Source organism: Rhea pennata, chromosome 1 (genome assembly GCF_028389875.1).
Source record: "Rhea pennata isolate bPtePen1 chromosome 1, bPtePen1.pri, whole genome shotgun sequence".
Lineage (NCBI taxonomy): Eukaryota > Metazoa > Chordata > Aves > Rheiformes > Rheidae > Rhea > Rhea pennata.
In genome coordinates, this window is record NC_084663.1 from 185,467,898 (window position 1) to 185,495,799 (window position 27,902).

At 34.7% G+C, this 27,902-nt stretch overlaps 1 protein-coding gene across 3 annotated transcripts in view; it reads left to right on the forward strand.

Moving 5' to 3' along the window:
• Nucleotides 1-27,902, forward strand: part of LRCH1 (leucine rich repeats and calponin homology domain containing 1) — a 142,910-nt gene that overhangs the window by 89,391 nt on the left and 25,617 nt on the right. For 2 of the 3 annotated variants that reach the window (XM_062566997.1, XM_062566999.1), the window contains exons 8-15: nucleotides 590-695; nucleotides 2,182-2,297; nucleotides 6,343-6,410; nucleotides 7,441-7,524; nucleotides 8,759-8,795; nucleotides 9,581-9,694; nucleotides 11,530-11,577; nucleotides 12,880-12,952. In XM_062566997.1, the coding sequence (XP_062422981.1) occupies nucleotides 590-695; nucleotides 2,182-2,297; nucleotides 6,343-6,410; nucleotides 7,441-7,524; nucleotides 8,759-8,795; nucleotides 9,581-9,694; nucleotides 11,530-11,577; nucleotides 12,880-12,952 (646 nt within the window). The remainder of the gene's footprint in view (nucleotides 1-589; nucleotides 696-2,181; nucleotides 2,298-6,342; nucleotides 6,411-7,440; nucleotides 7,525-8,758; nucleotides 8,796-9,580; nucleotides 9,695-11,529; nucleotides 11,578-12,879; nucleotides 12,953-27,902) is intronic. The other variant, XM_062566998.1, reaches the window with a different exon arrangement.

Sequence of the window (27,902 nt, forward strand, 5' to 3'; positions counted from 1 at the left end):
CTTCTGCAAGCTGTGCTTTTGCTATAGCTCACCTGAGAGGAGAATGAATAATTTCCGCCTTGAACAGGTCACTGCTGGGCCCCAGCGGCACAATATGGAAGTGAAGGCATCAATGCTGCTTTGCTGTAGCTGGCGTGGCGGAAAGTCGTAGGCAGGATAAGCTTGTAGGCAGAGGAAGTGTGTTTCGGTGTGCCAACTAAGATAGTTGAAAAAACAGGACAAGCTTCTAAGTCACTGAGGAAGAACTAGCGTACCTGAGAATTGGTACAGGTTTTGCGAGCGGACAGTGAGTTTTCAGCAGTCCCACAAAGGCACACAGAGCAGAGTAGTGCAACGTGTTACTAGGAGGGGAGGACTTAAGCAGCAAGGAGGGTCAGAAAAGGATGAATCGTGCTGCTTGGAAAGGATGTATTCAGCATGACTGCAGCCTCCTAGAGCAGCATTTGGTCATGTTAGATTCTAGTACCCTGTCCCATATTGTTCTTCTACTCCATACCTGAGTGAATGCGCTTAATATCTTTTTTTTTTTTTAAAAAAAAAATCAGTCTTGATCTGAGCTGAAAACAGTCTTTCTTTTGTTTCTCCTTAGCCATCTGATGAAGATACTCTTAGCTTTAATGTCCCAATGTCAGATATTGTGGAAGAAGATCAATTTGTAAAAGAAGATTCAAGTCACCATGCTAACTCAAGAAAAGGTTGGAATGTAAAAAAAGAGGAAGTTAAAAACAAAGAAATTCTGTTGATAATTTTATATGTAACATTGTAAATTCAGTTTGCAGAAACCACAGCCTGATAAACATAAGTCTTTCAGGACTCTGTAGACATCACCATTAAATTAGATTCTTTGTGTTACTATTACTTTTTCTTGGAATTTTCAGTATTTAATTTTGCACTAGATAAATGTCTAATTAAGTCTGTATTTTCATTGTTGATATTCTAGTCAGCGAACAGTTATTTTCACTACTCTAATCATTTTATTTTTTTAATTTTAATCATTTCATTTTTTTTAATCCTACAGGCTTCAAATGTGCATGTGCAATCCTTTAAAAGAGAAGCAAAAAACCTCTGTGCTACTTAAAGCAGATTTAACTCTCTGCTGAGTTGAGGTCCCTATAGTCTTTTCACAACGGTTTCAAACAACTTTTTTACACTTTGTCTCAAGAGTTAATAAATTCTGATTCTAACTGGAGAGAGTCAGTCAAAATTGAGAGCCAGTTTAAACCATTCTTCCCAGTCAGGAATATCAATGTCTATTGACTTATACCAAATGCACCAGACTGTGAGTTAGTAGTGTATAAAAGCAAAGACTGAAGGCGTATATTAAGCTTTATAAATCAAAGTTAGCATTATATTTGGAAAGAAGTGAACCTTTTCAGATTTTGAAAAAAGGTGTAATTTTATCTAAATTTATTAAAGTTACATTTTCTGAATGATACCTATTCTTTTAAAAGTGTAATCCAAGATCCACATGTACTAATGGTAAATTGCAGGATGAACTTAGTGAGTTAAACATGGAAACCATGTACATATGAAAAGATAAGCCTTTCATCAGTGTTATGAACTAGATTAAATGAACTTTTGATGATATATTGACAGAATTTAGTAAACACTAAGTGAGAGAATATTACATCCTACAGTTTATCAATATGGCAAGTAGGATATTCTAAGTTACGATATCAGTCTGCTTCAGAGAGATGAGAAAATTATTACTGTCTGTCATACTCCTGGAACTGGTGCGTCTAAGGAAGAGATTGGTGTAGTAATCATTTTGTTTGAGTTCTGGGAGAGTTTGAGTGTTTAAGAACGAATATCATAACTCTGAAGGTAGATTGAATTGCAAGTTTTACTGTCTGTGAGATCCTACTGTTCTAAAATATCCTGTAGCTGTCCAGCTGTGATTTCGTATGGATACTGGCAAGACATCTTTGGTTTAATTCAAAAATTGACTCCATCGGTGCCTGTTGTGTTGCTTCACAACGGTACAAGCTCAGAATCTGATCATTTATTACAACTTTGAAATGAATTGATATTACTCCTTAGAATCCAAAAGTCTTATTTGAGGTTTTTATAAGCTTTGAATTTAAGCTTTGCTTGTATTTGAGTCCTGTAATTTAAGTGTTCTCCAGAGTAACAAATGTTAAGCTGAATCAGAAATCATTCCTCTGTCTTTTTTATTGTTAGTGGAATTCCATCAGGGATCTTCTCACTTGATTGTCAATGACAAGTCAAGAGAAACAGGAAACCAGTTTGCTGATGAATCGGATACTCTTACTACTGAATTTATGAGTTACATTAAGGCAAGTTTGTGATTTTAAATGGGGGAAAATATCTTGACTACTTTCATGAGTACAGAGCTTGCAGGAATGACGAATTGACTAATTCATATTCATTGTCATGAGAGATACAGAATGCAAGAATAAGCAGGTTTAAAATGATGATAGTTAACTTAGGAGGACAGTTTTTCCCATAACCTTTTCTAGTGTATGTGAGAGTGCTCCTTTTCCTGTGTCTAAGGCTTTAAGGAAAAAGTGACAGGTATATTCTGTATTGATTGCTTTGTATTTTGAAATAGGCAGTTTTTGCATGTGTTATATTAGAAAATGCAAGAAGACTTTCAAAGGTGATGGAGGTATCTTAAGATATAAATGCTAAGGTGTATTAAAATACATTTTCTTAATTAAATGTTTTTAATTATGACAGAAGTTGGGAGAACTCTAAAGACAAAGGGTATCAAGTCCAAAATAAGCCTAATCTTTTTGGAAACTACCTCTTATAAGATCTGACAACTTCTTTTTGTGATAGATTTTGAGAGTATATAGTGACTCTCCTGTAAACTTTATAAGAAGGGATAGTAGGGTATTTGAATAATTATATAGAGTGTAAGAATATATATGGAATAATTATGTATCATTATTCAAATGCCCTTTCCTACTACCCCTTTCTATAGCATCTGTAAGTTTATAGGAGAGTATTTAAATACATGTATACATATAAACACACACATATGCATAGTCATATATACATATATAAAAATATGTGTGTCTATATACATGTGTATGTATGCATACATGCTTGCATATAAATATGTAAGAAAACACAGGTTTTCCATAAATAAGAAACTTTGATATTATACCCATCATTCTTTTTTGCATATAAAGGTGATCTGTCTGGTTGCGAGCAAAACTTCAGCTTCTTTAAGAAATGCAGTGCTGATGTTCTGGGTTTCCAGCTGCACAGTTGTCGTAGGTAGTTGGTTAATTCCATTGCTAACATTCCTCATGTACTTACCAGCTCTGTTAGGTCTTGCTGGGTATGTGGCATCTTCTTGGGGAACTGTCTAACTTGCTTACTTTTCTAACCGCTTTCCATAGTGAATGGCCTATGATAAATTGTTCAGTTGTGCGTTTTTTGTGTGTTTTAAGTTGTATACTCCCCATTTTCATTACCCTTCACTTGTTTTTTCTTTCTGTTTGTGGTATTGGGTTTAGTAGACTTTGTCTGCTTATATGTGATAAAGTTGCTATAGAATCCATAGAAATGAGCTACTAGTCATCAGGGATTCCTGTCGACTATTAACTTATGAAATTCAATTGGCTCATTATTTTTAAATGCAATTGGATAGACTTGGGAAATTTTTGAAGGATTCTGGAGAAGACTTGAGCAAGTCTCTTTTACTGTAAAAATTTATTTGCAGGATTGTTTTGCTATATTCGTTGCAATGTACAAGATGCTTGATAGACAGTAGTATTTGTAGTGTTCCTGTGGCCATGAGAAGGTATGTCCTTTCATGAACTATAATCCAGAGAAGATTATCTAGTATGAACATTTTTGGACCAATTTGCTCTTTCTGTGGAGATTCCTAAAGGGTGTGAAACTTTATACCATCTCTATCTTCCATCCCTTATTGATAAAAATATACTGGATAATAAGAGTGGAGAGGCAAAGGATGTGACCTTCCACCTTCTTGAAAATTTATAGGGATTAAGTAGATTTACGGTTCTGCAAACGATCTCTCTTTTTTGAACAATGTTATTATTTCTTTTCTAGCGACAGAACTCTAGCAGGTGCTGTTCTGCTAGTTGCTACTAGTTGCAGAGTCTGAGGTCACAGGCAAAGAGAACTTGAATTAAAAAAAAAGAAAAAATAACTCTTCTCCCCCTTGAATTTATTAAAGACATGTAGAAGACTTTATATACCCAGTAAATAAATGCTGATCATCTTTTTCCTTTTCTATTACAAATATGAATGCAATAGCATTAAATATGGCTAGTATTTCTTCTCTAAAACTTAACTGAATAATAGGATGAATTACTTAAAGGTGCTGTATGTTTAGGGCATTGTGGGTTATCTTATACTGCCTTGTTTTTCGTTACTTTTATACCAAAAATATATTAATTTTAAGCATCAAATGTTAACGCACCATTATAGGTTCCCTGCTTAGAGATTGTCAGTAATCGGCAGTTTGAGGTGGATGAGGCAGGTAAAAGTTAATGGAATACTTTCATCATTCCTTGAGAAAGCTGCTAGTACAAACATCTGAAGCTGACATTACATTATGCTGTGTTTCCATATATTTCCCCATGTTCCCCTATGCCCTGTATTTCCTTTCCCTGTTCTTTTCACTTCCTCAGCTTGGTTTTCAGTGGTGTCCCATCTGAAGGCTATTCCCTAGGGAACGTCTTCTGTCCTGTAATGAAGTAATAAATAAAATAATGTGTTGTGGACGGTGATTCAGTAAAATATAGGTTACTGTACTGAACTTCAGTTTAAGAAGAATATTTCCAAAGTGAACTTTCATTTGTGTGGATTTTGGTTTATTCCTGATATTATGGCAGTTGAGATCAGCAGTTGGTGGCTTGAGCAGACATTGTATTCAGAAGCATTTGAAATTAGGGCATTTTTCTTGTTCTGCGGACCTCAGAGTCTCGTATTCTTTGTTTTATATTTAGTTGTATACTAGAAGGCATTTTGGGACACGGGGAATTCTAAATTTGAAATTCAGGTTAAGTAAACTGTAGGTTAAATCAATACAACTGGCAGTGTAAAAGAGGCTTTAGGTTTTTTTAAGCTGAGAGGATTTTGTATTTTTTTAAAAATGTTAGTCCTAATTTGTATGATTTTATTTATTTTATCTATATAATTATGCAAAGAGACTGAGAATCCCCTTCTAAAATTAGTGACATATTTTTGACATCAGATGATATGTGCCTTTCTTACCAGAAAAATCACAGACTTCATCATGTATGTAGTAAAAAGAAATGGATGAAAAAAGTGACTATATTTATTCTCCTGGGGATTGGCACAGGGAAATGGGCTGTCGTCAGGGAATGTTGGAGAAGCTGGTACGCTCTTCAGTGTCGCACTTGGCAGAGCGGGATAGTGTTTATTGGTACAGGGCGATGACTGATAGGCCAAACACATGACGCACAAGAGGATAGACATCTCTGTCTGCTGTTCATTCTCTCCTTGAACAAATGCACATCTATTCAGAGAACTTCTGCCTCTCTTGGCAGCTGAATTACTTTAGTGTTCCACCTATCTGACATGAAAGAGTAAAGAAATTTGCAAAGCCCCATGTGGAAGTGTGAGTGAGGGATTCAACTTTTCTAATAGTAAGTAGTGCTTTGTAATTATGGCTTGGACAGTGTGTGGGGGGAACTCTGATTTATGCTGACAATAAACCCTCAATAACTGGCCAGCTGATATAAAAAGTTGTACATAGTTTTTCCTTCAGAATTTTTAATTTTTTTATGCAGAGTTGTTAAAATGGTCAAGTCGGAATTCTTTTAATAATTGCAACGAAACATATGATTACTAAACCTTTTTCCTTATTCTTTACAGATTTATGGTGTGCACAAAGCTTAAAAATAACGTGAATATCTTTCAAGGGGGAGGAAGGGTATCAGTTTGGATGCACTGTTGCTTTTTTTTAAGCATATTTGGTCTTTCCTTGTTCTATAAACAAATCTGGCAGTGGGAGGAGAGCAGTAAGATGAGTATCAGGGTCATGCTTAATTGAAGAGTTGTTTGCATACTCCAGAAAGGCACAAATGAAATCTAGGACATTGAATAAAGAATTCTCATGCTGCTTGACTTCCTTTTACAGTTAAAGGAGGGTAAGGGCTGTTGACCTGAATAAAATCTGAACACTGAACAGAAGATCATGTAATCAGTATCTTAAATGAGGGTAGAGAGTAAGGAGTGGAGCAGAAGAGTTGGATTGCTTCAACTAGCCACACTAAACTGTTAAAGAAACTAGGTCAGTGTTGAGTCTGAAAGGGAAATTTATCTGTGTACTTAACTGCAAAGTTCTATTCTTGATATCTGTTTGTCTCCTTACAGAGCAGAGCAGCAGAGTGTGATGAATTACTGAGAATAGAAGAGGACACACAATGGCAAACGGAAGAAATGTAAGTATTTTTTTCATGTGTCTAAATATAATTAGCTCTACGTTCTCAGTAGATGACCACAACTGGTATTTCCGTAGCAGTTAATAACTTCGTATACTAAGAAGCATGACAGAAGCACAGACTTGCACTTTGCATGTATGCTCGATGTTTATACAATATTGACAATATTAAATGGGTGTTATATTAAAACTAATTAATGTGTATGCACTAAAAATGCTATAGTGTTTTAACTTATGAAGAGTCCAAGGTTTTTAATTAGGTATTGATACTCATTCTCTTAATGTCATTAGTAAAAGGATTTTATCAAATTTTCTAATACTTACATATAATTTACCTTAAAAAAAATTCAACCGGGGAAAATAATCCTTCCATCTTTTTTTGTTATAATTTACTGACCCTGAAGAAATCCTTAATTCGTAGACATTATTTCAAGAGTAGTGCAAATGAACATTAGTTAGTTCAGAGAGGGCATGAAAAAGGTGATTTAGAATGATTTAGGAACTCTTGAGTTGCCACTAAGCAGAACAGTGGAGTCCTATGTAATTAAAAAAAAAGAAAAATGATGGCAAAAATGAGTACTTTCCATAAAAGCCTTATTGGCAGAACTAGCAGGAGACTGTGTTTCTAAACTCTGAAAGAATTGCAAATGTTGAAAACAAAAGAAGTGTATCAGTCCATTAAGAGAATACTTGTTTTAAGGCATTTTGCATGGTGAGCAAAGTTAATGAGTGGTTAAATATTGGTAAATAAACTTTCAGTTTCAGAAGTTGGTCTGTTTAATTGAAAGTGGAAGTTTTAGTTCATCAGAATGTGTGTGTATTTGTGTGTGTATTTATATATATGTATATGCTAGATTGGAAGGCTTTGATAAGGAAAGCACATGGAGAGCTTTTTTCTCTTTCTGTAAATTCACATATTAGTGTGCACAGAGAATTATTTCTTCTCTAATATTTGAGTCTCTATTTGAAGGTAAAGCTCACAAATGGAAATTTATACTACCCTTGATAATTGCTATTTTTTTTTGTTTTAGAGTAAATTTGCCAGAAGAACAAACAATTGATATAGCAATGATAGAACAACTAAGAGAAGCAGTAGATTTATTACAGGACCCCAGGTATGCTTACAGCAGTGGTGTCTCAGTGTCATATAATTAAAATCTTTGCAAATGGCTTTTGAAATTCCTTTTTTCACTGGTAATTGAAAGATCCTTGGACTTATAAAGTTGTCCTTAACAAGTCCTTAAAATAAAGAAAGAAGGGGGGGGGGGGAAGGTCTGCTGAGTAGGACTGAGGGGAGTACTCTTACTCTGGGTGGCCCTATCCAGATGCTTCCTATTACTTTTCTTTGTATAATCCCTTCTAGAAATTGATCAGGTTCATAGGTTCATTTTAAAACTAGATAACTCGTTTTTCATCACCACAGAGGCTCAATCAGTAGGTGACACTGAAGCACAGCTAACACACACTGATACAAGTTCAGCGCAGAATATATTGATTGTAGCAACATTAATTAACAAATTGGATTATTAAACTTGCAAAACACACATCCAGGAAGTGAGTTACTGTTGTCCTAGTGTTTTACAGGATTTCAAATCTGGGCATCTTGTGTTCATAGAAGCAGTATTTCAGTTCCAGAGCCAAGAAAGATTTCAGACTCAACTTCTTTCAACACTTTCAGATGTATTCACTCTTATATTTCCCATATTAACTAACTTCTTTCAAATTGTTGGCTATTTTAATTTATTATTGTGCTACTTTATTCCTATGCACTGTGTATTAAATTAGAATATGAAATTGAGGCTTTGCGTTCTATTCCAACACAAGGAAGGTGCTAGAAGTTGGACATAGCAATTTACAATATTTTAGATAATGATATAGTTGGTTGTACTAAACAAGTCCATTTGTTTTGATACAAGATACTGCTTAGAAGGAAATTTTGCAGATGAAAGCACTAATTTTCCCTTGACAGAACTGGTGATAATGAAGTATCAAGAAATATTTCAACAGGTTGTTATGAGATAAGACTGAAGAGGTTAAAAGTATGACTAAAATATTTAATATATCCATCCGTATGTTTGAAATAAAATACTGAACAGAATGGTTAACAAAGCCATAGTCCCAGTGCAATGCTTTTATTTCAACCCTTGCAGATTAATTATGGATATTTCAGAGAGGAGTGTTTTGAATCGGTTTCCCAGGAAAGCAGCAGCAGTTTTAGAATTTCAGGAACCTACAGTAACATATATTTATCTAACTTTTCTTAGAAAAATAATGCATTTGTTAGATTTATCATATTTAAGTTGCTGCACTCTCAATAACATGATTGCATTTGTTTGTCTTTATACATAGCAGTCAAATGCAGGTGGAGATGTCCTCCCTTGGTCAGGTACGTTAATGAGCATACTATTGCAAAATACCTGGGGTAAAGACAGGAAACGAGCCAACAATTTCATGAATTTATGAGTCTACCAAGTAGAGAAGGGAAAAAATTAGTAGGCTGTAGATCACAATTAATTCCTTTTAATATTTTTATAGAATTTTTCTTTTTGTTTATTTGTTTTAAGTTTTCTGGTATTATCGTTTTCTTTTTATCTCAGTTTTACCCTCTATGTGGCATTCTTGGTTGCAGAATCACCATTACCTTTCTACAGGGCCAACTCTTTCAAGTATTCCATTGGCCGCGAAAATAAAATACTAGTGTATAGAGCTCAGCTACGCATGCTTTCTCCTCCCCCCAGATCTCCCTAGTTTAGTGTAGGAAAATAGTACGTTCATTATGGATAACCTCAAAGTGTTTTATAAGCTAAAGATGATTGTCTTTCCAAGGCACTGACACTACAGTTGTAAAGCGTATATATAACGTTATTCTGAGTTTTACAGTGTGATTTATTCTGCTTTTTACTTCATCTGTATTGTGACTGGTGAACTACTATTCTTTATAAAATAATTTGTTTAGATATTCAAAATTATCTACCTGTAAATGCGGGCATTGCAGGTATATAGTTTCTGGTTCTTCTCTTGTTGGCTTTCCATCGCAATATTTTTAAGAACTACTCTGAAATAATGTTATGCAAAAAAAATTACAGTTCAATTTCTAGTGATATGCAATCTTAAAAGTGTGTGTGTGTGCATATATATATATATATATATATGTTTATATGTATATTATAGAAAGAAAATACTGAAGAGGAACTAGAATTTCAGAGGAGGAGGGAATTGATTATGGAGAAAGCCAAGACTGAAGCAAGAATGTGTGAACAGGGTAAAAACTGGTCATTGAGTCAGGTATGGAGGATATAATAAATGTGGAAACACTTGGAATAGTAGTTGCCTTCTGTTTGTTTCTATATGGAAATAACAGTGCGTTTAGGCCCTTTGGGGTTTTATGCCTCAACATGTTTCTCAAGATTTGACTGTAAATGAGCAGTTAAATAAGACTGAGCTCTCAGAAAAGAGCTGGTATAGTGAAAGTGAGAATGTTTTTTTGGAGGATAAAACTTCTAAAGTGGTTGCAGTGGCTATATTCCTCTAGAGAAAATGAGTCTACTCAAAAGTTTGGCCCTTGGTAAAAGAAACACCTGATTCCTCTTCCTCCTTCCCCAAATATTCTAGCTCTTGAAGTTATATAAGCTACTAAGGTTAGGTAAGCAGCAGTATTCTTAATATATTTAATGTTACAGAGCAAACTATATGTAGATTGAGATGTTATTTTTAAAGTTTCAAAAATATTTTCTTTAAAAATGAAATTCAAGAAACATTTGAGTTATTTCATACCTTTATGCTTTTGTTGCATCCAAAACTTACCATTATCCTTAGATGCCGAGGTCACCAAACTATATTTGAAACAGTCCTTATTTCAATTCTGAGATTAAACATTAATTCATTATCAGAATATGTGTTCTCTCTGTATTTTACTGAAACTGGTTGATGAAGATACTGCTGACTCACTGTTAAGAACTTTTTAAAAAAAGAAATAAAACCTCCTAAGCACTTACAGAGGGCCTAGTCTGGACTTTGTCACATAGGTGAAAGCACTAGAGACTTTCTCTAAAGTGAAAGAAGTTGTCAGCGCTTAATATTTTACAAGTGGTGCTTATACATCTTGCAAGAGCAAATACGTAATCATTCTACATTTTGTAGTACAGTGAGCATTTGTATCGCTGCACTTAAGCATCAATTAAAAATTCTGGTTAGTGACCTGCATACTGTGGGAGGTTTGACCTGTAATGTAGGCATAACTGGCATGTCATTTCTTTCTGTTTATTCTAAGGATTATTATAGTTGAGGTGAGATTATGAGAGAAGTCCTCAGCTGAGGAATTTTTTAAGCCTGAAAGGTAGCCAGGAAAGGTCGTGCAGCAAAATGGGTGTAGTAGTCTTCCTTCTCATCTTGCTAACGTTTGGAAAGCTCTGTGACTATTGGGACCAAGTATTCTGAGTGTTGTTTTATTTTGTTTTCTTTTGTTCCCGTTTTTTTCATGATAGAAAAAATTGACTGTATGGAAAGGGTTTTGAATTGAATTATAATTTGTTTTTACCTATGCCAGGTCTGTTTCTGTTGAGTGGGTTATGATTGATACAAAATTAATGATTGTATTTCATTTTTATTAATGTGAGTTAAATTGAAACCATTTGACTATAACAAAAGCAGTCACAAAAGGTATATTGCTGTTCTTGCATAATGAATTGCTCTAAGAGTGCTTCCCTTTTAAAATCTCTATTAGTATATTTAACTATTGGTGATAGCTTAATTTTTACCTCTGTAAAACAAAATTAGCTTTTACATTTGAACCAAGTAATGTTAAAATAAATGCATTTCTGAATCAGTATTGAAACTAAGAGATTAAAGACAAGTGTATGCAAATTTACGCTATAGGAAAATCTTTTTTAAAATAGTATCTTCAGTTTATCTGACAAGAAAAGTATGTATTTTTCTGGATTTATTTTTAGCTAATGATCAATCTAATGCTGGAAAAATGCTTTAAAAGTGGAAAGTATTAAATACTAACGTGTGTATTGAGTATCCTGAGGAAAAGTTTCTGTGATGATCCCTTGCTGAAGTGTTTTCTTTCTTCTTTTTTTCCCCCATTCTCCTCTGCACCTCCTCCCCCACACATGCAGAATGATGTAGTTGTTTGGAATACAAGTGCACAAAGCTCTCACAATGAGGTAGGATCCTAGTGTCATTCTTTTGTCTGTGTTTTGTAGATCATCAGTTGACTTTTTTTTTAAACTGCATGAATATTTAATATACAAAAGTGAACCGACTAGTTGAATATCACAGAAAACATGATTGAGCTAAGAAGTGATGACTTTCATTTTTTTATTCTCATCTTCATAAAGATTTAAGAAAAGTAATTTCTGATATGCTTGTTTATGTACTTCCGTAGTATTATTAGTATTTATTTATTTTTAACATTTTGCCACATTGTCTTTTTTTTGACTCTTTGTTCCACAAAGTGTTTGTTTTTGCCTAGTGAAGTATCATGTCCTTTAGTTTTCAGGGGAAGCTTTTTTTTAATCTTGCTGCTTTCACAGTGCAGATAGCAGAAGATCAAAAAGGAAAAGCTCTGAAGAATTCCTTATGGAGATCTTTTTTTTCAAAAAAGTCTTCTTTTTATGGAGACCTTTTCCTTGTTTCCTGTGCAGAAACAGAGCTTGTTCCTTTCTGCAGCACTGTGTGTGAGCATCTTACAAATTCATGAGCTACCATATGTAAGTGGAAGGGGAGGATCATTTTGCTCTTACTGCAACTTCCAGTTGTTCCCTTCTTCCTTACATGCAGAGGCCCCTAACCACCTTCCACCAGGCTCAGGGATGGGGCTGTATAGCTCCTGGCTCCACGAGCAATCACTTTTTAAGTAGGATTCCCATTACAGAGTTTAGCTGTAGGACTTTTACAGCGCTACTGTTGGTGGTAGGATGGTTATACCTCACCTTCTCCTATACGCTGCTGCTACTCCATTCTTTGTGCTGTTCTCGTTCAGGCTCAAGGGATATCCTGCCCTGAAGGGTGCGGTTAACTTCCTCCTTTCTGCTTTTTAGGCAGAAATTCAGTGTTGTAGGGAAAAATAGCTATGCAAAATAGAAATGAGTGCAATAAAAGAAACAAGAATATCTAAGGAAAAAATGGTCTTTATTTTATTTTTCTAAATGTAGTACTGCTACAAAAATTTATGCTTTATAATAACCAACTGATTATGTGAAAACACAGAGAAATACTCAGGTGTACTTACGGACAGACAGAAAATCCTCAGTCTTTGGTCAGAAACTTTTATTTTCCTATGAAGGAATGGGATGGAATAAGAAAGGAAATGTATCTACTACGTACTTTCAGAACACACTATGATTAGATTGTGGCAGAATTCTTGTAGTGGGCAGTGCTGTTAACTTCTGCATTTTATGCAGTTGCTTGTGCTGAAATATTCTGGACAGTGCTCTTACTCAGATTTATGTTTTTGAATTGCACAGAACAAGGATAAAAGTCCAACAATGTCTCCTACTGCAAACAACATGATCCCCTTTGGTCTGAAGCCACGATCAGGTAATGTAGGAAAGGAACGTGACTGTTTTGCTTGTAAGCTTTCAGAACACTTCTTCTTTGTACCCCTATTTTGTTGACTTCTACTGAATGAAATATTTTCTATGCACTTTTTTACATATGTTATTGATGGAGGTCTAGGGTTTTATTTCCATTAGAAGACAGACATGAAACATTTTTTGCATTACTGCTTGAAGAAGGCTAGAACATTTTTAAGGATATAGGTTCAACTTAAAAATGAATTTCTAACAATAGTAAATATTGGCACATTTTATGTGGATCAGTTTTCATCCCTTACTAACAAATTACTCTATAAAATTATGTGGATGTGAGTGTGTGTATATTTATGAAATACGTGTATGTATGTATATGTATGTATGACAAAATACAGTTTATTTACATAAATTATTCTGAAAAATCTAATTACGCTTGTTTGGAAAATGTTTATGTATTACTCTGAAAATATATCAATGAGTCTTTCAGTAGTTACACTTGTTCTAAGCATTAAGAGTTACAGGAAGGTTAGATGTTCTCTTCAGCCAGCAGGTGAGTTTAATGAATTTGTAATATGATAAATCTGCATAAACTCTCAATCTTGTAATTAACATTCAACAGTTCATTTAAAAAGAAATGTTGATGTATTTGAGAGCTTGAATGAAAAGCTTTCTTTGAGAACAGGATTAGTTACAGGATTAAATTCAATTTTTAATCTTCTGTGTGCCTATATAGTCAATATTGTTAAGTCATCTTGCATCATCTTAAAAAAAAAACGTAGGTTTTTCAATATATTTCAGCTTCCTAAGACTGTAATTCTAGTTTCTGTCATTTACCACAAATGCTTTTAATCAACCACCAGAACCTTGCAGTTTCCATCATAAAATATCTTGGTGATGATGGCAGCAATTTCATATTTGAATGTATTTTAAGAAACTGTACCCATAGATTTGTTTTAAAAAAGGTTTTAAAGGGCAAAGAAAATGTTACTGAAACTTATTTCATTAAGAAGATATCTTACATTTCCCATGTAGTTATGGTGTACAAGCTAGGCAGGGTACCAAAAACCTTTAGATTCATTCAGCTGCGTTTGTTAATTTTTTGGACTGTTCAGCTCTGGCTCTAATCTTTTATGTTCCCGATGCCTTAGATAAGTTATTATTTCTTAATATATACAAAATAGGGTTTAAATGATGAGCAAAGGAGCCCTTTGGGACTTGACAAAAACTCTGTGTGTTGGGTAGTATTGCACAGGTAGCAGTGACGGCAGGATAAAATCATTTGGAGAAAAACATGTAAAGGCAAATGGGCGCAGGCTGTGTTACTGCTCTCGCTGGCTGTGGCCTATGTTCTGTGGAGCCCCTGGCGAAATCTGCTGCCAGGGACAGGAAGCAGGATTGTGAGAGACGATGCAAGACTGACTTCTTGCTCAAGTGTTAGTTGAGAGTGTACTTCCTGATCTTGGCGTATCAGTGCACTTATCCTGTATTCAATGACTATTATATGTAAGGGGAAAACTTTTTTTCAAAATGGACTAGAGAAACTTTTTTTTAGAGGATTTACAGAGGGTTGAATTGCAAGGGTTGCAATTCCTTGCAATGTATCTTACAGGTCAAATGATGGAAGAAGCAGATATGCAAATCCTCCAGTTCTTCCCCATGGGCACTGTAGCTGTGTGTAGCCTCTTTAAATACCAAAGTCAGTTGGGTGTAGTCTGTCTGTCATTTTTCTGACTTTAGCATTACCAAATCATTTATTTTAACCACTTTGAGTATGCTGATACTATGATGTCTTTTGATCCTTACTGTGGGTTGTGGAAAAACTGAAGTCACCAGTATTCCATATCTGAGTTTATTTTCCTGTGCATATTTATTTTCCTCTGCATATTTCCTCTGACTACAGAATCACCAACCTAGAGCCATTATTGCAGAATCTTTCACCTTTTCACATGCAGTTTCAGTCACGTTACCTTAAGTTTACCTCGTGGTAAGACAGTAATTTGGCAATAGTAACACTTTTAAGTCCAACATAAAACAGCAGTATATTAGCTATGTAGCACAACACAACAAAATGAAACCTTGCAAAGGAGAAGTGACACTGAAAATTGTTTCCTCTCCTGATACTGCTTTCGTGTAGTATTCAAATTTGTAGTATTCTGTGTAGTATTCAGATTTGTTTTGCTTAGACCCAAGAATATTTTTACAAATAAAAGCAATATGTGATTGAAAAAAACAGCACGTTCTTCAATTTTGCAAATTTTTCCGTATTAAAGCTGGTTAGCTTGCCATGTCTCTTATTCCTTCACTTATCTTCCTCTTAAAGCTTTTTGTGCAAGTCTTGTGCAAATTTGAACCATTCTGTCACTAAGCTTGTGCCTGTTAATTATATACTGTTTTATTTCTACAGAGCTGGTCTTGAGGTCCAGCAGTTCTTTGTTCCAGAAAAGTTTTTCAGCTCAGTTGGTAGTTTATTTTAATAGTTTTTCATTTAAGTTCTGCATGGCCTTAGGGAATGAACTTTAAAACTCATTGAAAATGACTTTTAGTTATATAGTTCACTAGATTTTACATTTGAATTACTTGCTCCTATAAATTTTTGAACCTAAGTGCAAAATTGATTTTTAAATTATTCCAACTAAAACGTGTAAGGCATACTCTGCAGGGGGAAAATATTTTATATATACACACATGCGTACGCACATGCACGTATATATATGGCAAAAATTCAAGGAAAATATATGTAAGCATAACTCTCTGAGATTGGAGAGTTTATTTTCACTATGTTTATTTTCATCTATTTTAAATGGATGTTGCTTTCTATTTATTTTTTTTTCCAACAGATTCATAATGATTTCTGTCTTGAGGAAAGGTAAAAATAAACAGTTTTAGAATTTTGGTAATGATTCCACATGCACAAATCAAAGTGCTTCCAGAGGATAAACCACAGTTGCTTAAACTTACATTCTGTGTGTGTTCAAGACTAAAGGTCCTTTTATTCTTTCATTTTAAAGTTAAGCAAAGCATGGCAAAAATTCGTATATGATGTCTGATTTGATATCCAAAGGAAATGTTTTGAAAGGTAATGAATATATGTATTTGACCTTTTGACATCCTTTTCGAGGGTCAGATGTTACACAGAAGGTAGAGACAGGCTTTCTGATTTTTCAATTATTTCCTTCTGTCTTTAAAATAATTTATAATATGCAGACTTCTCAAATTCACATTAATTTTGAAAATCTTAAAATATTACTGTTGAAAAGAAGTAAGAATTACGAATTTTCTTACAGCCAGAGTTGTTCTAAGGAATGCTTTTGCTTTCTGAAAAGGAGTTGCTCAAAACAGTTAATGAGTTTAAATCCCTTGCACTTGATTCATGAATGGATTGTACTGTTCAGAGTGCTGCCTGCTGTAGAAATTGTGTCGCAAAGTTCTTGCCATAATACCTTTAAAATGGCAGGCCTTGAGGTTTGAACATCTACTAATACCTTTTGCAATACTCAAGAATATTAATTTCTGTCTTTTGCCATTTTGACACTATCCTCTTTCAGAGTTTCTGTTGAACATAGTGGCAGCAACAAAAGAAATAATAACTTTAGAGGCTAAAAGAAGCACAGATAAAGCTGAAAATTACAAAGCAGTGTGTATGAGAAAGTAAAATGTTGTTCCCTCACACATCTGTTTTCTTAGTATAATTTCATTTGTGAATCCAGTATCTTCCAGTAACCTGTAGAGGATTTGAATCACAATGTTAGTATCTGTGGACATGCTTAACTTGCTTGTTTTTAGGTCTGTTGCAATACATCATGATTATTAAAAGTAAGCAGTATCTGTCCTTTGAGGGTTGGTTATTGTTTTATAGTCTCTGTATATTTATTCATTGTATTTATTTTTTTCCCCAAGAAAACTAATTGGATTGTCTGTGTAGTTTGGAGGAGCATGAGAATCCTAATTGCCAACATAATTAAAGACTGTTTATTATTCATCATAAATTTGTATTCTGTTTCCCATTCTTGATTCTGCTCAGGGTTTAAGTTTTGCAGGCTCTCACATTCAGCTGAGCTATCATCCCAATAGCCAGAGGCAGTGAACTGACTTTTGGGAAATGCATGTCTTAAAAGAGAGAGCTTTTGAGAACCACTGAATATGAAGAGAAATTTAAGATGAAGTTTTACATAACATTGTCTGAATTTTTATCTTACTAATACAAATTCTAGAATTGTGGAGAAGAAAGTTTGTGTGATGAAGTTGCTCTATGGTTACTGATTAGGAATGATACAGAATGGGAACTTTCTCTGCTTACTGAAACTTTACCTTGGCCTGCCTTCTCCTGTAATATTAAATAGTTTATACTGCTTTTGATCTTAGTACTAATGTGCATGTTAAAATGATTTAGGGTTACAATTTAGTGTTCAGAATGGAGGTAGTTTATAATCTCCATCTTAAAGTGAGGATTCATGATAGTTGCTTGTATCTGAATTACTGTAGATAAAACTTGGAAATATTTGTAGAAAATGGAAAAATGAGGGAAGACTGTAGATAAAACTTGGAAATATTTGTAGAAAATGGAAAAATGAGGGAAGTTCTCATTATTTTGGTGGCCAAAGCAGTAAGGAACAGTGTGATCAGATACCGCAAAAGAATATAAGAAAGTGACATCTCTGTGAAGGGCAGAGAGGGAGCAGTTTAAATTCTATGATGGAAAACAGGAATCCAGTGGGAAGTTTTGAAAGGGTGTATGATGTGCTGACGATAACAAGCAGGAAGGTGATATTTTAAGGATGTTCCTGTCCAGTTCTGAAACACTGTAGAATGGAGATTTGGAGAAAGCTCAAGAGAAAAGCCTTTCCACAATCAAGTCAGGAGACAAAAGTGCAGAGTAGATGTGGTAAAAATGGACATTGGGGAATCAGAGGAACACTTGAGAGGTGTTGCTGTGACTAGTTGAAGAAGAAAAGGCATGATGAATGCAGAATAGGGACTGTGTTGCTTTTCAAATTTAGCTCCATAGTCAGTTGATGGGTAGTCATAAAATGTGAGCGTGGTATGTTCTTACAGCCATGTTGCTGTCCACTGAATAGTCTCTGAACTCTGTTGCAGCCAGTGTGGGGATGTTAAGTTTTGCATGCTCTAGGAAGCCCAGTTGGATCATTTCTGAATCTGCACTTGTTAGAAAATTGTCTGCAGAGCAGGTTTTCCGAGGCTTGTGATGCAGCACAGTCATCCTTTGGAGGCACTGTATGTCTGTTCTTGTCCTTGGAAAGTCTCCAAAACTTTCCAAGAGTTAAGAGAAAGGTGTTCTTATGACACAAAGTTACAATATATAACTAAATACTGAGTCTCTGAAGTTATTTTAATTGCTGAAACTTCACAGCTGATGTCCAGCTATTGATTCACTAGGTCAAGATTTTCTTTAGGCTATAGCGCAAAATCTATGGGTACTTTTTCTTAAAACGTGGTTGTAAATGGTTGTGTGAAGTGCTATGGTTATGATAATCTTGTTAAGCTTAACAGCCTGAACTGCACATATAATGTATGACTTACAAGTACTAACATTTAACTTTTCGTTCTTTATTCTGCATCATATTTCATTCTTTTCTTCAAAAATTATGCATTTTGTATTAATCATCTTTGAACTGCATCTTCATTACCATACAATCCTAATGCCACATATGAAATGCTGCTGCCCCCTCCCCCCCCCTCTTTTTTTTTTCCTGGTCCTTATACTGCCATGGTTGGACTGACTGTCACTCCCCTCCAGCAGACCCATCCCTCACTCTTCCTCCTATCTCCTTCAACACACTTACACAGGCACAAACATGGGACAGCTATAGCTACAGTATCCCATCTGAAGGAGACAGTGACAATGGTAGGTGTTCTGTAAATATTTCCTTAATTTTATGTTTTGAGAAAAATAAATATACTGCAAATGCCTCATGTGCCAAAGGATGAAAGACAGTACTCTTGAGGGAATGTTTAATAAAACCAAATGCCTCAGAGGATGTGTATTAATTTACTGTAGAATATGTAGAATTAGAAGTAAATGCGCAAGGCGTGTCACTGTCTTCAACTCCAGCAAAACAACTTTTCCCATGATAGCCAATCCTCAAACTACTTCCAGTGCAGGTTTATTTATTTGTTTTACTTTTAAGGCTTGTAAAAGTTTTGCTCAAACATCAATTAACTTTTGCTTTTAGCTTATTAATGCATTTTTCGTTTATGACTTTTTTGATCAATACTGACTTTGTTAATTAAAATGTCATGTTCCCATCTGCATTATTGATGCAGCTGCATAATTAATTACAAAAGGAATCCATGAAATTAATGCTTCCTGGGTTAGAAACAAAGCTTGAAAGAATCAGATAAGCAAAAAGAGTGTGTCCAACAGAAACTGTTAATAATCCGTCAAACTTCTCTGTGCATAGTGAAGGCCAGATACATTAGTGGACGTGGCTACTGCTTTGTTTTGTTTTGTTTTGTTTTTTTCTCGAAGGCATTATTGTTGTAGTAGGTTGAGTCTTTACACACAATGCAAAAGCAAGAGAAAATTGGCTGTGTTTGGGCTGTTGAGGTTTTATGCTGCATTAATAGTTAAATATCAGATGGAAGAAATAGAAATAGAAACTAGACAAACCATTTATAAATATTCGATACGTAGATTTTATTTTATTTTTTTTTAAGTAGAACTGTGGTTCTTCCAGTTGTGGCAAAATAGAGTGGTGTTCAGGTTTTGGAAGGCAACAAAACTGTCAAAAGCTGGGATCAATGTGAAACATTGAGAGCTGCGTTAATGGTTTCAATCTGAATGATGAACGCCTACGTTTAGTTTAGAATGCCTGCATTCTCAGTCTGGTTCATTGCTCGGCAGTCCCTGCTATTGCCGCTGTATTCTGGGTTACAAAACCAGTAAAGAGAGCATATGTAAGAAACCTGCTCTGTACAGAGGTGAGTACACAAAGTTAGAAGTCTGTGATAAAAGTAAGTTGGAAAATTGAAGCTTGCTGCCATGATGGCAGTAATCTAACTTCATGTTTCACGGATGAGCAGTCTGTTGGGGGAGAGGGAAAGGTAAAAATACTTCTAACAGTGCAGCAGTTTTTTTGAAGTATGTCAAGATAAAAAAATAAATAAATCACTCTTTAATTTGGTCTTCCTCCAAAACTAGTTTGTTCCAGACAAAAATCAATCAATATTCCTTTTCTTCTTTTCTTCATTTTGGGAAAGATGCATTTTCTCTGCCAGCAGTATCCTGTTGACAGTTTAGGAAATTGAGACTTGCATGCCTGATTTTACTGAACTTAATACTGTATGTTTCTAATAAGGAAAGCTACAGAGAATTTTGCTAAGTCAGCTCAGCAAAGCAAAACTATCATAGTAAAAAAAAAAAAAAAAAAAAAAAGTTGTACAAATTCTTTTCTCACTGAAAGTAGGATGAGAAACATGACATAGCACTTCCTATATGAATATGTTATTACTCATAACACTTCAGATAAAGATGACATGTTCTTAATTTTTGTATATGATTAAAATCCAAAATACCACTGCCAATTTTGAGAAACCATTTGCAGTTCTCTGGTAGGCCTTCAAATTTCTCACTGACCCTGGCTTGCTGCCAGAGAATATTTCTTATGCTTTAATCTGACATCGTATATTGTGGGACCACATTCAGGAATTTACCATGTGTTCCTTGAGTCCAATGCAGCACAGATACCAGTAAAGATCACAGCCAAAATACAGTGTGACTGATGAATGTTTAATGATTTAAAGAATTTTGGCAGCCTGGAACGGAACACTTCAGAGAGTGCCTTTGGCCATTACAGACTCGCATCAGTTGTATTTGAATTTAACGATTCAATGTACTGAATGCTTGATGTGATAGCAACTGGATTTTTTTTTAATTTTAGTGCAGTTTAATACTGTAGTATCTAACTTTCTTGAAAATTAATGATACCTACCATTTACTGGCATTGATTTAAAAACAAAATGAGTTCAACATTGTAGAACTGAGACATTTGAAGTGCAGGAGTGGTCGTTTAGAATTGAACCTAATTTGAGATGTAGGTGCAGAAGATAGTGTTCATCTTTCTTTTTATAAAAAAAAATCTTTGCACCAAAAAAGTAAAGCATGGTCTTGCAGGTGTTTAGAATGCTAAAAGAAGGATGTCTATGATTATCTTGTGAAGTTTACTGGAACTTTAGAAGCAGACTACAAAAGAAATCTGTTCTTCCCAGTGGTTTTTAAACTAAATACTCCCAATTGCCTAGTTTTGAGACTATCTAATAAGATTGTTTTTGAAGGATGAGACGTTAGATGGTATTCAGTTATAGTTTGTTGAACAGTTATCTTGAAGATCCCTGAACAGATTTTCTTTACACTCTATCTCTACAGGTTAAATAGAAACAACCCTAAAAATTGGATTGAGTGAAGTTTCTCACTCAAGAGCATTGTTAAGTGCTGTTTCTTCTATACTTTGCTTTTGCTTTCTTCACTTAAGTAATGAGAATTTACTCTGGATTGTGAAGATCACATCTGGCATGGCTTTCTGATTCTCATCCTTTTTGATGCAGCAGATTCTGTTCCTTTGTCCGTGTGTCATATACTGAGATCTCAGGATTTGGAGCATTCTGCTTGTCTGTAAAAACGATACTCTTTAACGTATGAAATGGATGGAGGTGACAACATTGCCCAGTGCATCACTTAAAGTGATGCCTACCTGAATGCTCACCTTCGCTAGGATGGAATGACAAGCTGTGTATTACCAAAAGCAAAGAAGCTTTTTATTTTATTTTATATTTTTAATTAGTGAATAGTTGTTAGCCACAAGCAAAAGTCTGGGGGATTTTTGTTTTTTTTTTGTTTTCTTTTTTGTTTTTTTTTGTTTTTTTAATTTGAGTATAGCTTTGTAATACAAGTTAGTCAGGCACGTTACCTCTTTTAACCTGTGTTTCCTCTCTTTGTGAAATGCTAGTCAATTCAGAAATAACTTTTCTGAGTTGATTTTCTTTTTGTAGTATATAAATTCTAGATTCTTATTTTTCTCAAGACTGCTTTGTTTTTAGAAATAATCAACAGTGTTTACAGTCTGCTAACTTAATTCCTTAAATTACCCAGATCCTTTGCTCTTTCATTATATCCAGTACCTTAAAGTCTGATGGCATATACAGAATTTTGTAGTTGGAAATAAAATCCGAATGCTAAGCTGCTATACTTTCTCTATACAATCTTAATTAAAGCCTTTAAATATGTTTTCCAGTCACCATACTGGTAGAGGTCACAGATTTCTTCTATGCTAGTCTTTGAAGTACTACAAAGAAAAATGTAGAATGCTTTTATAGTAATATGTAGGTAGGTAGAAGACAGCCCACAGCTTTTTTTGTATTTTAACAGGGGATCTTTTTCCCTTTGCTTGTAATTCTAGCAATTACAGTAGTAATCTTAGAACCTCATGGGCTCACTAAAGTAAATGAGAAACACATGTACAAAGGATAGAAATTGTGTCTTGAAGTTGAACTAAAACATTCCCCCAATTACAAAAATTTATTTTCAGTGTATATAAGAAGCCATTACAAAAGTCTTATAATTTCAGTATTATATTTGCAACATTCAAAATGTTTTCATTATAGGTCTGTCTTTTCTTATCCCACTAACCTACTTTTTTCAGTGATCAAAATTTGAAAATACTGTAAATGGTATAATTTTTAAAGTTCTTTAGCGGATAATTGGAAATTGCATTAGTGAAGCTTTCATTACAGGCAAGCGAAGGACACACAATAGAGTGAAAATTATGCTGGCGAGATGTTTTGCTCAATCAAGTTTTAATTTAACAAGATTACACCTTCTTGTATTAAAATTCAAGTGTTATTTTTTTGGTGGGGTTTAGTGTTTAAAAAAAAAGGGTTAAAGTTATTCCTCATTAAGTTGTTAATGAATTCTGTCATGGCAGCCTGGCTTTGAGTAGTGAGGTTTTTCTATAAAGGGCTTGGTTTTTTTTTGTTTTTTTGTTTTTTTTCCTCCTTCTGGCAGAAGAGACCATAAGTCTCCTGTTTTTAAATATAAAAATTATATATTTTGTCATAAACTGTTCTGTAAATTCCAGTTAAATTCCAGTGGAACTACACCAGTTTCTACCCTGACTTATACTGCCCTTAGTTATATTTTTAAATGAGTTCAGTAAACAACAAGATTTGTGTTACTCCAGATTTGCCACTGTTGTTTTACTTTTGTAAATTAAATGAGAGCAGTATAGCCTAGTTTGTGCACATGCCTTTGGAATAGGTAGATTTTTCGTGTCATTTAAGCTAACTTAAGTGAACTGAAAATGTTATTGTTTACTACCTTAAGCTTTTACAGCAAAAAACAACTTTTACAAATGTTTTAAAAAGCCTTGTTTTCTTTTCTCTTTAGAGTTTGCTATCTAAGGCTATATCTGTACTCGTAAGTAAAATGGACCAGAGACAATTCTTTAGCACTGAGGTTAGTTGGCACAGTATGACTCAAATACCTAAACACTCTTACTTTCCAAAACAGGATGGCTGCTTTTAAGCTGTCTTTTGGGAATGTCCTTGGCCCGTGCTATTCTCCAGACTGCACTCGGATGTCGTTTAGAAGAGAGGTAGTTTGCATGGACCAAAACTGTGCCAGGGAGCAGTGGATGATCATGGGCCATTGTTCTGATCCATCCTCTCACCACGTGTAGCTTGCAGGTGTAGCCTTTTCGTACAGAAATGCCATCCATCACTGTAATATCCTAATACTTTGTAATCTTAATAACTGTTAATAACTTAATAACTTCATAACTGTCTGCCAACAATTCTGTGCAACAGGGGAGGCTAAACTCAGAGTTTCTGAGAGATTGTAAGACTTACAACAGAGAGGTCTCCAAAGACTAGTATCTGTACCACTGGGACATTTTCTGTTTAACAAATTACTGTATATGCTAGATTTAATGTTACTTAAATTTAGACTGAATAAATCAGTCAAAGTCAAATCTTACTATAAACTTCTTGACTTCATCACCATGTGTCATTAGTCCAACATTTTTTTTTTCAAATATTTGTAGATGCAGGTTAAATCATGTAGTTGTCTACTTAAAAAATAATGTCAAACTAAGTATTTGGGAAACTAAATTCCATGAATTGTGCTGTAACTAGTGTGTGTGGGTGCATTGTAACAAAGTACAAACCTTAAAATTTTTACAGGGAAGTTTATCCTTTACTGTAATATGTAGAATATATACTATGTGTTACTAATTATTACTCATTTAGCTTGTTGAGACATACATAAAATAATTTTTAAAATTATTGGAACAGGCATTATCTAATAATGACTAGGTGCCTGGTTGACCAGGAATGAGTTCAGAAAGCAGAAGCTCTGTATTACTATGTGAAAAGAGGAAAATTGGTTCTTCTGACAGGTATTCTTGTGAGGTATGGGCTCCCCTTGCTGGAAAACATGTGTAATAGAGAGAAACTAGCAATAGTCAGCACTGCCAGAACTTCCTCGTTTAGAACATTTTTCTATAAATATAGTATATAATGGAAACTTTTATAACTAATGCTTTTGATTATTTGTAAATCAGTTTTCTGTATTTCATTTAGAAATTTTCATTGCAATTTTCTACTTTCTTGAGATTAACCTTCCTGTTTCCTTTTGTTGAAATATGTCTTATATATGAATAGGGATGAATAAAGAATATTGATGGTTACCTTTCCATAACGTATTTTTGCAGTCTGAAGGAACTATACTCAAGAAATTCAGAGGCAGTGACTTAGCAAAAGTCTAAGCAATGATAACTATGGCCAGACTGAATGAAGGCCATGATAAATACTCTGTGCTACTTGCCAAATTGAATGTAAATAACGTAAATATGAAATAATGGTATTCATAGAGAATTATGTGAAATGTTGCCACTGCTAATGTTGCTGCAGTGAGGTTAGTAACACCATCTAAATATGGTACTACTCTTTGAATACGTTTTTATCTAAATATTTTATCTGTGAGAGAAAGTATAGCTAAATTATTGTAGTTGTACAATGAACTTTCTAAAATGAAAATCTTTACTTAGAAATTGGAACCAGTGTTTTTTTAAAAATGTGATAAGAGATGTTTGTTTTACCACTTAAAAATTATAAGCAGTCTTCAATAAACTGTTACAGAGCTATTAATGCAAGGGTATAAATTTAAACTCAGAACAACTGGAGATTAATAGAAGTACTGTGGTAAAAGACTTTACATTCAAAAAAGTTGGGAGTTGATTTTGTTTGCACTGTAGCATAGTGCTACACTATGTTTAAGTTCTTTCTTTGAAAAAAATAGTGTATTAGTAAAGTGTAAAATAATCTAGATCAAGATAGTGCTTTTGAAATGGCATAATTAAGGTTTATGGACAGTTTTAGTTTATAACAGTAGTCACAGCAACTAGAGTGACAAGTTTTGTGTGTTTGAGTATATGCGTATATGGAAGTCGTAGTCACACATATGTCTCTGCAAAATATTAGGAAGTACAAGCGTGTTGATACACTGTGCTTTGGAAACAGAGTTATGTACCAGCCTTGCAGTTTCTCTTCTACAGAGGCAAAGATTAAGTAGCAATGCAGCTGTGGACCTGTTGCATCTGTGGACATACTGTAAAGCTTTGCTACTCTCATATTATTTGTAGGTCAGCATAATGAGTGGTTTTGTTCATCATGTGTGTGTGCTTGTGAATAAATTCTTCTCAGTGGTGCCACTGGTGAAGCCACGTAGTCTGTCTGGAGAGGAAGACTGAGCTGCAGTCGTTATTTGTAGTTCTGTCCTGTACGTTCTCTCCAGGAAACTCTCCCACCGCATCAGTGCCGGGGGTTGATGGTATTAAGGACTAAAGGGTAAAGCTTCCCGACATAAAACTTGTAGAATTTGGGTGTTCCATTTTAAAACCATTTTGTTTACCATGAGGCTTCAATTCCTGAAATTATTAATTTAATGGCAGCGTAGCAAGTTTCAATTCCTTACGGAAAGTTATAGCTCTGTGTGTGTGGATCACATAGCAGAAGGAAGCAAGTTTGGTAACTCTGACCATAGTTTATCCTGTTACCTCAGTACCTAAGGATATGTCAGGAGCATTTTGCCTTAAGCTCTTTCTGTAGTAAATAAGGGAAAGAGCACTTAGTGCCTGTGTGCTGAACTGCCCTCAGGTGGTATCTGTCTTTCCCTTCAGCTGGAGAAGTAGCTTAGATTAATAACTTTGTAACGTAACCAGCCTACCTATAATTAGGTAAAATGCCTTATCACTAGACTTAACTGGGATTTCAGAGAATTTCTCCCACAGAAACTCTGCTTTTTTCTCCCCTCTGAGTCCTTCGTGCCAGAGGTTAAAGTTTTATATATTGGCCCTTGACTGATACTGTTCATTAACAGGTTTACTTTCTGTTGCGGTGCAGATTCAGCCAAGACTTCTTTTTTTTTTTTCTTTTTTGTATATTTTGAGGACTGATTCTTCTAAAATTCATCTTGTTATCCAAACCACAACCTAACTAAAAACTTACGGCATGTCAATCGTTTTTAACAGTAGTATATTTACAGCCGAGTGTACCTTTTTTATGATGAATTCATCACTTTTTATTCTCATAGAGGTCCAATCAGCACTTTCTACACTTCCATTTTTCTGGTTTGCCTATTAGAAAATAAAAGGCTGTTCTCTATCCCATTTTTTATCAACCCAGTAAGTTGCAATCATCTAGACACTGCCAGAAGCTAAGGATGCCAAAGATCTCCACTGGGTTACTCTGCTATTCCTCCTCTTTCTTACACAGTCGACAGAGAAGTGGAAGGGAAGAAAGCAATCAGTCTCATTTGCTGCAATGCTAGCAGCCATAACTAGAGCGAAGGAGCTAATTATTCTGACGTGGGAAAATAAAGCATACAAGTATGTAATACAAAGCAACTTATAAAGCAGAACCCTTATGATTTGAAAATGCATATGTATATTAATAGATTTAGTTGTCTGTGAATTAACTTCCTTTGGAAGGTAAAGAAGCCTGCTGCTGAGTTTGAGGCAAATCTGGATTGACTCCTGTCCACAGTGAATCTAGGCAACTCACAAAAAAGCCCTAGTATGTAACAAATTTGTCTAATCAGACTAATGTAAGTTAGTTGATGTATTTAGTCGGCTTCTTCTTTCTAGTGGTGGATGAGCAGGAGAGAAATCTGAGTCTTTAAAAGGCTTAAATTTACAGAGTTGGAACTGAGCAGTTAACTGTGTATAAAATCAGATGTTTCTAGGCTTTGCATTTTCCATAATATGAATTGGTACTTAGGGTGTCATGTTGCATTCAAAGAGAGAGAGGCAGAAGAGTAATAGTACAGGATGCTTCTCTCTTTTAAGCAATGTCATTTTTCATATTAATCAAATTGGCCCAGTGAATGATGAACAGGTGACTACTGCATTTTGTGAAGCTATAACTGAACATACATCTTCCTGTTTTTCATAACCATTCAAAACAATCATTGATTACAAAGCAGAAAAGTGTAGAAGTACCTATATACAAAGACTTCATGCACATACTCGAAGGAGCTGCGTGTGCTTTTTGGGGTGAAGTGGCATAATTCACAGAACTAGGATTGATAGAAAGGAGTACTATGAAGAGTTTGTGCAATGCTGCATTTGCAATATGACTTTTTAAAATAGGCAAACTTACCAAATGGCCGTAAATGTTAAGTTTCTAGTAATCGAACCCTTAAACTTTTTTTTCCTGAGTCCTGCCAGCCTCCAATAAGCAGTTATTGTCCTGTCTAGGAAGATGCATATCACAGCTAGTTTTGCAGCTCAGCATCTTGTTGGAGAGAGCTCTGCTTAAAAACAGTAAGAGGCATTTCCTCACATGTTGGATATAGTTTTCTGTAGATAGAAACTCTTAAGAGACAATGCTAGTGCTGAATCATCTGATAAAACTTGTCTGTCAGAATCAGAATTTGGTTGAAATAC